The sequence below is a fragment of the Gopherus flavomarginatus genome, chromosome 1 (genome assembly GCF_025201925.1).
Source record: "Gopherus flavomarginatus isolate rGopFla2 chromosome 1, rGopFla2.mat.asm, whole genome shotgun sequence".
Classification (NCBI taxonomy): Eukaryota; Metazoa; Chordata; order Testudines; family Testudinidae; genus Gopherus; species Gopherus flavomarginatus.
The window spans coordinates 118,422,743-118,435,911 of NC_066617.1; the positions used below are offsets into that span (position 1 = coordinate 118,422,743).

At 42.9% G+C, this 13,169-nt stretch overlaps 1 protein-coding gene across 13 annotated transcripts in view; it reads left to right on the forward strand.

Annotated features, from left to right (window-relative positions):
- CACNA1C (calcium voltage-gated channel subunit alpha1 C) overlaps positions 1-13,169 on the forward strand; it is an 882,295-nt gene that overhangs the window by 613,907 nt on the left and 255,219 nt on the right. For all 13 annotated transcript variants that reach the window (XR_007768991.1, XM_050920782.1, XM_050920762.1 and 10 more), the window contains 5 exons: positions 7,078-7,285; positions 8,127-8,247; positions 10,203-10,317; positions 11,437-11,557; positions 11,671-11,740. Coding sequence is in view for 12 of the 13 variants with exons in the window: in XM_050920782.1 (XP_050776739.1) it covers positions 7,078-7,285; positions 8,127-8,247; positions 10,203-10,317; positions 11,437-11,557; positions 11,671-11,740 (635 nt within the window). In the remaining variant the exon portion in view is untranslated. The remainder of the gene's footprint in view (positions 1-7,077; positions 7,286-8,126; positions 8,248-10,202; positions 10,318-11,436; positions 11,558-11,670; positions 11,741-13,169) is intronic.

Sequence of the window (13,169 nt, forward strand, 5' to 3'; positions counted from 1 at the left end):
GGGAAAAAAGCTGATCGAGAAGCCCATTGCCATCCCGAGCAGCCACAACAATGGACAGACCAGAGAGTGGACCCTGGCGGCTTCCTCCCCCCCAGTACCTATGGAGAGAAGCACTGTGTCAGCCCTAGCAGCAACAGGGAGAGGACTATATCCATTTCCTCCTCCCATTCCAGTTCCTCCCTCAGAGGAGGGGAGCCCCACACTGGCAGCAGCAACTGAGACCTTCTTCAAGCTCTTTTTTTTTCATTCCCTTCTTTCTCTCCCTCCCTCTCCACAAAGGCACAATGCCTCCTAGTCAGTGATTCTGTTCCCTCCTGTAATCAGGTACTGCAAAACACAAACCTGATTTAGCAGGACTTTGCCAGCTTGAGGTGAAGTCACTGGAAATGTCAGCTTCCGACTCATCCAGATTTAGTATCTCTATATAAATTCGTGGGGGGAATAGCTCATTGGTTTGAGCATTGGCATGCTAAGCTCAAGGTTGTGAGTTCAGTTCTTGAGGGGGCCATTTACGGATTTGGGAATTGGTCCTGCTTTGAGCAGGGAGTTGGACTAGATGACCTCCTGAGGTCCCTTCTAACCCTAATAATCTATGATTCTATGTAAGTGGTCACTTGATGGAGAAAGGAGTCTGGGGCTCACCCATATGGGCTTCCAGTCAGCACTTTGTAAAAGCATCAATTGTGGGGGTGAAACCATGGGTTTTCCTGCAGACTCAGGTATGAAAATGGCCCTACAATCATTTTAAACTTCCAGAAGGCGATCTCTGTGAAAACTGAGATAAAAACACAGAGCACAGGAAAAGTAAAACCAGATCTGGAAGACGTTCAAGATGGCAAAGCTGTGCTGCAGACAAAAACAACTGACTTAGATGCCAGATTAGTATAAGGTTTTACCCTGAATTTAACAGCCATTATAGAATCCAAAAAATTGAAAAACACCTTTGAAGTTTCTATGGTTCAGCTTACTGCCAAGGGTGGATGGCTTTCAAGGTCAGATGTCAGGGGCTGAAAAGAGGTTTACAGCCATAGAGACAGTTCAGGCATTGGCCAAGGCAAGGCTGCGACTATTCAAAAGGAAGGTGGCCTATTTAGAAGAGTCAGCTGAAGATACATGGAATAAGAACTAGCAAAAATAAAGTATTAGATTCAGCCTCCCAGGAGAAATGGAGAGCCCAGATCTACAGAGTTTGTCTTCTTTCTGGATCCCAGACAAAGGCAAAGGGTGACAAAATTTAATTAGATATGGCTCATCGAGCTCTGGGCCAAATTTCTAAGGAAGGTGCCTGTCCCAGGCCTAAGATAATAGGATGCAGGTAGGCCATCCTACCAGCAGGTTTTACTGAAAAAGAAGTAACACATGATGAAGAGGAAGAGTTGTTTGTTCAGGACTCTTCCCCACTCCTGCAGAGACAAAACAATTTGTTAGTCTCTAAGGTGCCACAAGTACTCCTGTTCTTTTTTTTTTAGAGAGAGGACAGTTTACAATCCTGCTAGGAGAATTCTCTGTAAAAAAGGGCACAGATGTGGAACCTTTTGCCTAGAAACCCAGAGAGTGTTTAAGGGAACTCAGACCCTTACATTTGGAAATTAGAAAGAAACACTGAAATATGCCAAGACCCTGCTTCTTGTGAGTGTTCTTTCTAGCAGGACTGCCAGTTTTCCCGTTCTTCACTCAGCTCTAAACACAGTGATGATTTAGTGTCATTAACGTTATAGACTCTGGTGGAATAAGCCACATGCATGGAATGATAATAAAGTAAGACACCATCCCAGAAAGGGCAGAAGGGCAGAAAAGATGACAGTGTAATGCTATATGTCAAATATGTATTTCTGACTGACATGCAGACATATTGGACATAGAAATAGTGATAATCAAGAGGATAAAAAGAGGCACAAATCATGGAAAATATGATGGCAAGAGTATATCTTAGACAACTTAATCTTCATATATTTATGTGAATTTTCCATCATAAGTATCAAGTGTAGACAAACTCTCAATGCATCAAAAATATGCACGTATATGAAAAGGGTGACTACTACTTTATAATACCATAGAGCAAATAAAAACACAATTGAATGTATATCCCATAGTTTTGGGAACCACTGTTAGAATTTCAAGAGCAAACATTACTTTGATGATTATAAATAATCATCAGAATTATTTCATGACATAAATTAAGAAGCAGCAGTATAATCTGTTTGTTTTGTTCTCTCTAATTTTTACAGTGTTGTACAGAATATCTTCCCATGCTGAGAGAAGTCAAATGACTGTCAAATGAGCTATCCTAGATGGCTTTATAAAACCCTATATTTATTCCTTTATATAAACTGAAAAGTAATCCATTTATTCCTAACTATAAACTTAGATTCATATGTTAAAGCTAAGTCCTGCCACTGGATGTCCATGGTTGGTTTTCTATTAAGTCAATGAGGGTTCTTATACCTCCAATGAGGTGTCTGTGTTGGATGAACAATGTTGGAAGCGCTAGTGTAAACAGCCCACCATCATTATCACCATTTTAAGAACCGTATCTTGAGACTGCAGATATCACAAAAGCCATAGTTGAAGGTGTATAAAGACAGGGAAGAAGAATCTTGGGACTTTCAAAGCACAATATGAGAATCAGGACTCCTGATTTTAGTCCAAGCTCTTCAGTGGATTCTGTATGTGGTCTTGGGCAAGCCACTTCTCTGTACCTTAATTCCTCCAGTTGAAAGCTGGGGTTAACAACAGTACTGGCCTACCTCACAGGGGTTTTGCGAGGCTTAGTTCATTAATGTCTGTAAACTGCTTTGAAATCCTCAAGTGGGAGATGTTATAGAAGAGCAAACTGACAATTCATTTCTTAGTCCTGATGGTGAAAGCAAGAATGGTTTTCTCCTTTACAGCTCAGTTTCTGCTGCTTGTTGCTGAAATGAATTCAAATATGTGTATGTATGATATAACAGATTGTTGCCATGAAAATTACTGTGATGTAACAGGCATAGCATTTTTTTTTAATTTATTTATTTTGGCTGTATGATGATAGAAGAGGAGAAAATGGGAGGTGAGGGTCCTTTTTCAAAATCCACTGCAATATGTTTGAATACTCCAGGCCAAATCCATTCCTGGATGGCTCCATTGAGCTACCTGAGTTACTCCAAGGATGACTTTGACTCTCATGGTTTGGGTTTGTTCCTGAACCAGCTAAAGTTAAGCTATAAGGGGTTACTCTGGATGTACACTAGGGAAAAGGTTGAGTTTAGGTCAGGTTTAGCTCACACACAATAGCTATAACATAATAAACTTGAGCCCTGCTCCTGGTCAAGACAAACCCTCACTATGCAAACCTGTTTTCTGAATGGCTAGCTTAATTTTGTGCTGATGTCATACTTGGGTTTAAATCCTCACACGAGTGCAGGTGAGACATCACTATCATCTCAGTTATTTACTTTGAAGTTTTAATGTCCCATAATAAAATGAATCTGGAGTGCTAACACATCTATAAGAATTATAAAGAAATGTTGACCAGATAAATGTCTAAGGAGTTGGGCCCGAATCCAGCAATGCCTTTAAGCACCTGTGTAATTTTAAGCAAGTCCGTGAGACTATTCACATGTTTTAAGTTACACGTGCATTAGGGGCTTTGCTGTATTGCAAACTAAAGGAGTTGTGCCTTAACTGAAATTATCTGAACTGGAGGAGTTTGATGTGCAGGGAGATACTCTGGAATGGCTTAATCTCTGGTGTAACTCCACTGAATTTAATGGAGTTACACCAGGTGTGAATTTAGCCCTCTTTCTAGTTCACTTGCTCTTCCTCCCAAAGCGTAAAAGTATGTGAGCTGTAAGTGTGAACAGAGATGGGAAAAGCTGTTAATTGCACATCCACTGAGGAAGTTTGGTGATGTTGATCGCATAGCTTCAGTAGATTTACCTTACTTCTTCAGTTTTGTGTTGTCCCATCTTTCTAATTGCAGTTAAACTTTAAAGCAGCCTACCTCCTTGCAGCACTGCCGCTGGACAGGGGAAAACACAACATTTCTCTTTGATGCTCAGCCACTTGAGATGAGCTGGTTGCTAAACTTCAGAGGAAAGGTCCACATCCCCCTCCAGACCTGGCCACCAACCTTTGCAAAGTAATTCATAGAATCATAGAATATCAGGGTTGGAAGGGACCTCAGGAGGTCATCTAGTCCAACCCCCCGCTCAAAGCAGGACCAATCCCCAGACAGATTTTTGCCAATTTGAGCCTCTCTGATGTTTCCCTCCCCCATGAAAAAGGAAAGCAGCTCCTTTTGCCTTGTTTTCTTAGAACACTTGGTTAATGGCATCTAATTCCACTCTGTTTGTTGTAATGATATGGAAGGCACCGTGTTCATTTGGGGTGAAAGTCATTCCTATGCAGAAAGCCAACACAAGGTCTGTGCACCATTTAAATGCTACTTAAACCCTATTTTAAGTGGTTAATGGGACTTGATTTGTGCACAGGCTGTGTGCTGGCCCTTTATATAGATGTCAATTTCCCCGTTAGTGATCATATGTGAAATTTACTGAAGTACAGAGTTTAGAGATTAAAAACAACTGTTAGCTCACCTTCTTCCTTGACTGATGTAGAATTAGAAAATATCACCTGCTCTCTTGGAATGCTTATGTGAAACAAGTGATGGGTCGATACTGGAAGAACGTCCCTGTTAGTGCCTTTTAGGTGTAAATCTTCAGAGGTGCCTGAGGTTTTCACCATATGACTCCAGTTGGATTCAATAGAATTAAATCAGGGATTAATATGTTCTTACATCCCAGTCTACCTAAGGTACTTAAATACTTCCCCCTCCACCCCTGCTACCATAGTATCTTGGTTGCCTCATAGTCTTTATTGTATTTATCCCATAACGCTCCTCTGAGGTAGGGAAGTGCCCATTTTACAAAAAAGGAACTGAGGCAGAGAGATTAAGTAGCTTGCCCAAGGTTACACTGAAAATCTGCAGTAGAGCATCCAAATGAACCCAGGACTGTCAGTTCCTAGCCGAGTGCCCTGGATCATCAACCAAGATGGTAGGCCACCTGAGTACAGATTGTTGGCATTCATGTGGTTCAAACTTTTTTTCAGTGCTTTAAATCTGGGGGGAGGGGCTAATGAATGTAATATTTCTCTGTGTGTGGTTAGAATTAGCATTCCAACAATGCAGGACTGTTCTGCTGTGCCCTCCTACAGTTAGAGAAGCTCAAACGAAAGCTCATCCAAGGGATACATGGTGACCTAAAAATCTAGAGAGTCATACTCAGAGAATGTTCCAGGCCACTCACATGGGATTTAATGCTCTTCTGGTGCCTGATCCATAAGCAGAAGGAATGGACTCCCTCATCATAAGACAGGAGGTATATAGCTGCTGATGTCTGCTCCCCTCCTATCTATGCCTATGTAGAAGATGTGACTGGAACTTCAGAACGAGACTTGAGTCCACAATAGCTACTATGGAATGGACAATATTGGCCAATGTTGAACTTCTGGGTGAGGAGGCATGCAGGGGGAGTCACTTATTAGTAGAGTAACAAAGGATGAAGGATCTGCAGATGGAAGGCAGATTGACAGATCATGACTGGACACTATGGAGGATGTGCAACTTGTTGAGACCCAACCGTGTGTGTGATTAGAGGGAGTGATTAAAGGATAACAGGTTTCAGGTCAGCTCTGCTGTCAGACCCATAACTGCCTCTGTTGGGGTAACACTGGTATAGGAAACGGGGCCACCACAGAGCTTGAAATGGAGTGGGAGGTGTCCAGCAGCCAAGAGGGCAGCATGGAAACTGCTTCAGAGTGGACACTCTGTGTCCCATAATGCAGCCTGTTTTCACGCCAGTGCCGCTCTGTAGTTTGGTGCAGAGGGAATGCAAAGTACGGCCACAGCCCATCTTCACCCTGCTCCCTTTGGACCACCGTAAGCCCCCAGGCAGTTTGGATGCTCTCCTGAATGGGCACACAATGGGTTGAAGGCACTTTGCAACGTCTCCACTCTGACCCCATCACTGATATATGAATACAGTGGGCGGGGAGGAGAATTGCCAATCCTATCAATTTAACACTAGTTGTTTTAATAATAGCTGCAGTCAACATTGTATATCATTATATAAAAGGGTTTGGAATGTAGAGTTTGGAACTGTCACAAACAGTTTATTCTTCTGTCAGTAATTGCACTAAATGGGCTTCATCTTAGTAATGTCCATGAAATTTATGCCTGTCTCAAAAGCTTTTTAAAAATGTTCTGTTGATTTTTAACATTGGGATCCAACTGGCACCAAGGTACCAGGGTAATATTAGAAAATGTCAAGCTGGAACTAGTTAGGAGCATTTTAAAGATGTACTGAGGCACTATAATGAGTTAGATGCATAAAGAACAGTGGTACTGTGCAGTTCGCAGAAGCAAAAGACAAGGAATTGTTGAGGGCCTGAATCTGATATCACATCGATGCATCTCCAGAGTATCTCCGCTGAGGACAACGGAGTTACACTATTGAAAACCAGTGTGGGAGGAGGAGATGGCCCTGAGTATCTACCCCAGTCTTCCAAACACCAGAAAGCTCAGCAGCCTCCATCCAAGACTGAGCACACGCGTGCACACATGCACACACCAGATTTTGGACAAGTCTGTATTTGCATCCAAATAGTTTCCCCATCTGTTCTTGTCCATTATTACAGAGCCATTCTCTGGAGTCAGGTATTCTGGCTGCTGTACCATCTGTGAGTGTTGTAATGAGGTTGGTTAGAATGTAACTCACTGAAGCAGCAAGAACTAATCACTGTATATTGATAAGAGATTTGCAGCGCGTTAGTCTGAGAACACTGCAGTAATCTTCTGTCTGTGTGTGTGGCCGGGGGCGGGGGGGAATTGTGTACGTACACGTGTGGTAGTAAAATTACTCATTTACTGCAGTAGGTCTCATTATCTCAGGGAAGCACATGGATGATTCACTGCTTAACAAGGTGTTTGGAAATGCTTGTTTATATGCAGCAGGCAGCCTGAAACAATATCTGATGCAGTCCGTGAGCACCTGCCCTGGGAAACGAATCTTAACTGCCTCTCTTTGGCTCCCGTAGGTATTGGAACTCCTTGAGTAACCTAGTGGCTTCGCTGCTGAACTCAGTCCGCTCCATCGCTTCCCTGTTGCTGCTTCTCTTCCTCTTCATCATCATCTTCTCGCTCCTGGGAATGCAGCTCTTTGGGGGCAAGTTTAACTTTGATGAGATGCAAACCAAGAGGAGCACTTTCGATAACTTCCCCCAGTCCCTCCTCACAGTGTTTCAGGTATGAATCCCAACAGTTCCAGCAAGGAATTGACAGTCTGCTCATGTGTGGTCCCTATTGGGGTGAGAAGGGCCTGGATCATTCCTGTGCAGACTGATATTCAGTGAGACTGGAGATTAAATTAGTCTGCTGTAGAAAGTGATCCTTGACCGCAAGTTCTGCAGCTGCTGAGTTGGAGGCCAAGGTTAGGAGCTGAGCTGAATTCCATCTATAGCAGAGGTCAAACTTCATGTGCCTAACTTGGTGAGGCCAAAGGATAGGCACTGCCCTTTCAAAGGCTAGCTAATTGCAGTGTAGCCTTGTATTAGTTCTCTGCCCTAACAGAGTACTGCTGGGTCTGAGAGGAAGAGGTTCAAGAAAACCAAAATATGAATCTAGTATCTATATTCTGAGTACAGCTTTGCAAGTGTTCATAAAAGAGCAGAGGTATAGCTAGCTTGTGTCCATGGTGAGGGGAAGTGAAAATCACCTGCTATACAGAGGTATATGTAGCTGTGACTTATTCCACTGTACTGAGCGTTCTGTTCCAGCACTCAGTTCAGCAGTCTGACTGATGCAAACAGGCACACCATGGCATCATATGGAAATGGCCAGGAAACCTGAACATAGCTGGCTTGGATATCTGCCTGGCTTTAGTGGTCAGACCTCACGGGGACATTTTGACATTCAGAGCACAGGCCTTCTCAGCTCCTTTTTGTTTTCTGGTTGGATACATCCACCAGTCTGAGTCCCCCAGGGAGTTTCTCTAGGAGAGGGTGGGGTTTCTTTGTTATCATGGGGTTTTCAGGTTTGTTTTGTGGTCTAACATTGTGTCCCTTATTGGTGGGAATGTGTCATTTAGATCCTGACTGGGGAGGACTGGAATTCGGTGATGTATGATGGGATCATGGCTTATGGCGGCCCCTCTTTTCCAGGAATGTTGGTCTGTATTTACTTCATCATCCTCTTCATCTGCGGAAACTGTATCCTTTGATGCTACCTTTTCTCCAGGCAGGGCTGTATTTAAAACCATGTTTTACTACCTTATTGTGTCAGGGGAATATGAATTTCATGAGTGTCACCTTTACAGTTTACTTGGCTCTGCATTTTGGCTTCTGACAGCTAAAAATCAATGCCATCTAATGAATTTTAACTGATACTAAGACTTTCAGTTGTCAGAGAAGGATAAGGCCGAACCAATATGCCAAATACCATTTTGGTTTAATTCCATCATCCTTTTGTTCACCAGACCTTAGTCCTGTCCTTGTCCAGAAACTAAACTGTGTACCTACTTACTGTATTTGCAGTGTATTTTTTGCTTTAATTTATTCCATTATTATTTTTATACATTCCCTGTGGAACAAATATATATATAGTTTACAGTATACAGTGTACAAATGCTCTAAAAGTAGCATGTTTTACAGATTAGATTTTGTGAGATCCTACATTAACTCATTTATACACCAATGTGATAGAGATCTCCTTTCCTATATTACAGTGTACTTGTATAACAGATATAAAAACTCTATACCTTGTTATCTATGGGTCAGAGCTGGTGCTGAGCACCCTTAATACCCATTGACTTCAGTGGGGATTGAAGGTACTGATCACACTCCAGGAGAGTCAGCACATCGCACAGAGGGCCCTGTGTATATGAAACACAGCTGTCCTTTCCTCTTGAGTTTTCATGAAGTACATGACTGTAGATCTGTCCTAAATCCCTGTCTGCTATTAGTTCCTTCTGGTTTAGTTTGTGTTTGGATGATCCCCTCCCCAGAGATGATACATTTTTCCTGCTGATTCTTCTGCGTGATCACCTTGTAGACTCATCCCAACCCCTTTGACCTTTCTTCATAATTTAGATCTCTCAGACCCTGATGTCTGACATCTCTGTTGCCCTGTGCTGCCCTCTCTTCAAAGTGAGATAGTGCAGTCCCATTTATCTGAAGGTCAAGGGAGGCAGTTTGTCATCTTAGAAAAGATTGCAATTCAGGTCCCCCTGTAAAGAGTGAAAAGGAAAACATCAGCCAGCTTTGCAAGCCAGCTGGCTTTGGAAGGCTGCATTTTGGGCCCTTGAATTCACAGCAAGGTGACAGTCCAGGAGGGTTCTGTATATTTACAATACAAGCCTTTAACTGGAATTCACTTCAATAGGATTATGCTGTAATAAGAACCTACACCAAGGAATTCATAAGAGAAGCTGAAATTCAACTTTGTGGTAGAGGGGGTCTCTGAACCGTGATTGATCTAGACATGAGGGAAAGGATGGAGCTACAACTCCAAGTCCAAATTTCCTAGCTTGTCCATCGAGGCCCCTCAAGTTATTTGAGCGTGATTGCTTTGTATTGAATACCTTACATGCACGGACTTACATTGGGACTTGACAGAGCTGCCAAATGATTCCCTCAGCACTCAGCTATAATGAATTTCACTTTGGTCCCCTTAGAGATACACTGCTAATGACAATGCTATATGTAATGTCAATTATGGCCAGTCAAGTCTGTGGGGAGACCTTTAATGAGGTTGTTCAATTCAAGTACATAGGCCAAAATTTTCACAGGCAGGTGCCTAATGTTATGAGGACCTTGAATATGTATTTAGGCTCTTAAAGAAAAGTGGCCTGCTCTTTCAAAGGTTGAACCCGTGTGCATTTTCCATTATCTTCAGTGGGACTTTGGGGTGCTCAGCTCTTTTGAAAAACAGGCCACTTTGAATTCAATACCTACATATGGATTTTGTTGCCTAATTCAGGAAGGCAGGTTTTTAAAACACAGTGTATTGTATTAGCCCTGAGGGGTGAGGGGGTATGGGTATGTGTCTGTGTGGCCTAACCATTTGTGAGATCTGACTGCAGCTTGGCATTTCAGGTGATTAGGGTTCTCCTTGTCCTGGTCTACAATTTTCCAAGCCCATTTTCTTTACAGAAATACACAAACAGATATCCTGCTGAATGTATTTTTGGCCATCGCTGTGGACAATCTTGCTGATGCCGAGAGTTTGACATCTGCTCAAAAAGAAGAGGAAGAGGAAAAAGAAAGGAAAAAACTAGCTAGGTAAACCCATCTATAGCTATCATTTTAAAAACTAAAGTGGTTGAAATGGGGGAGCAAAAGGAAGGCCTTAGGGTTACCATGCTGCTCCGCTGTGTGAGGAAACCCAGCTATTAGGGGGACCGCTGTTCCTTGACTTACCTGGGCTGGGAGCATTGTGGAGGTGATGCTCAGTGGAGGAGGCTGCCCCATTAATACCCTGAGTTTAAAGCATGTCACTAGCTCCTGTGGCTGGGACAGAGAGGAGGCATGCAGGCGAAGGGGCTTGTGCAGTAAACGTGGTGTTGGAGGAGGAGAAGTAGGAAGTGATAACAACGCAATGACCCCATTTGAGCTACCCTAATGTTTTCTGATCCCCACCCCACCCTCAATGGTTGATGTTTATCAGGGACAGTCTCAGCCATTACTTCCCAAGACCTTTCACCTGTGATGCCACATCCCCCATTCCTCATCCCAGTTCCAGTGGTGCTTCTAAGGACTCCTGGTAAGGGTGAAACTTCACTCAGATTTTCTTCTTTCCTCCTGGCTGTTGGCAGCAGGGAAGCTTGATGTTCTGTCACCACCTGTTACTTCTTGTCCCCATATCTTCTTCCTGGTTGCCTGGAGAGGGGAGCTGCTCTGATACGCTGATCATTCTGCAAGACACCTTTGCAGCTCGCAGAGTATTCCTATGATCAGGGCTCTATTTGCCCTACCTAAGAGCAGGCATAGCAAGCAGAGCACAAATAACCAGCAAAGACCATCAGACTGCTGGCGTGAAACTGGGAGCCATATTAAGGAAAATCTGCAGGCAGTATAACTCAGGATTATAGCCTAGGGATTGAAAATTATTCATACAGTATATGTGTTGGGTGAGTGAAGAGAAGGCCTATGGTAAAATCCCTAGGCCTGTGGTCAAATGTACACACACACACACGCGTGCACGCATACATTACTAAGAAGCTCTGCATATACTGTCATTGATGTTGCCTTTCCAGCCATTAGGAAGGAGGATCCCGCTGGCATGAATGGAGATGCCAGCTGATTATTGTCATGTTTTGTACTGCACTATACTACATTTCTGAAAGGGAAGCCCCTTTTCCCTTTTGTAAATGTTTGCTTTTTATCCTGCTGAATTGTTAGGACCGCTAGTCCTGAAAAGAAACAGGAGATTGAGAAACCAGCTGTAGAGGAGGAGACAAAGGAGGAGAAAATTGAGCTGAAATCTATCACTGCTGATGGAGAGTCTCCGCCTACTACCAAGGTCTGCTGTCTCTTACCACCCAATGTGCTATGAGCAGTTCAGATTTCTGAGTGAACAAAAAGTCAGGGCACAATCTGACCAGGGTTTTGCCTCTGTCTCCTCTGTTTTGTCAGATCAATGTGGATGATTATCAGCCCAATGAAAATGAAGAGAAGAACCCATATCCTACTACAGAAGCTCCAGGTACATCCCATCCCCTTTTCCTTACCACTGATCCAGGAAGGAAAGGCTCTAGTTCCTAAAGTAATAACAGTTTGATTATATTGATTCAAATTATTTTTATTATTATAATTATCCAAGTTCTGAGATACCTCAAATTTGTGTCAATGGGTGATGCGGTCACACCAACCCACACGATTGGGGGGTAAAAAAAGTGAAGTAAAAGCACTTCTCCCCTCACCCTCTTTGGTGCGCCAGCAAAGCTAGCCCTAAATATGAGTAAAGAATACAGATTTTCCTGACATGATCAGTTTTCCAAAAACTCATGCTGCCAATTGTCCCTGGTGGTGTTATCAGTGAAATGCTAACAGATCAGCTGCATGGTTATTTGCTGTTGTATTTTACCCTTAATTGAAGTGAAGTGAATTGTATGGTAATTCCCAGAATTGTTCTTTTCACCCTTTTTGAAAATTGGAATTACATTTGCTCTTCTTCGGTCCTCTGGTACCACTCCTGGTCTTAATGATTTGTGAAAATGATAGCTATTAGCCCTGCAATTTCCTGGCTGCTTCTCTTGGGTCCCTCAAATCAAAAAGCAAATCAGAAAGGTCAGGTGATTTGAAATTTTTCATATGTTCAGGTATATTTTTAGGAATCTGTTATCTATTATTAGACCAAATTTACTATAATAATCTATTAGAGAGACAAGGTGGGTGAGGTGGTATCTTTTATTGGACCAATTTATTTTGGTGAAAGAGACAGAAGTTGGTCCAATAAGATGTTACCTCACCCACCTTGTTTCTCTATTATCCTGGGACCGACACGGATACAACAACACTGCATATAATAATCTATGACATTCTATTCTATATGGTCTTCTAATTCTGTTGTGTGAAACTCTGACCCCACAGAACCCCTCTAGGGCCTAGGACAATTGGTTCTCAAAAAATTTGGTCCAGGGCTTCCCCTGCCTATTAGGAAATAATTATTTCAATCAATTGTATTTCTCCCTCCCATTTATCAGCTTCCTTGTGACCACCTGACATTATGGGCTCCTCGTCCTCTTAGCTAACCAAGCCTGGTGTGCTACGTGAGGGGCCATGTGTCCATATCCTGTCCCTCTGAGACAACACCTGATCTCAGACCTCTTCTTGCTCACTGCCTGCACGTGGATGTACTTTAGCTGTGCCTAGACTGCAGTACTGCATTTTTCCTAGATGTTGTCTTTTCTCATCTACAATCAGCTATTTCTACCAGCTATCAATCCGTGGCTTAATCTCTTAATTCCAGTGATCCTTTCACAGACACCATCATCCCACCCTCTAAAATCCCTCATGCTCACCCAGTGCCTGAAAATGATTTGAAATGGTCATTTCATGTGTTTCCCCACTAGCTGGACCTTTATTCTTAAAACCTCCCCTCTCACTCTTCCATCAGCTTCACTTCCTTACTC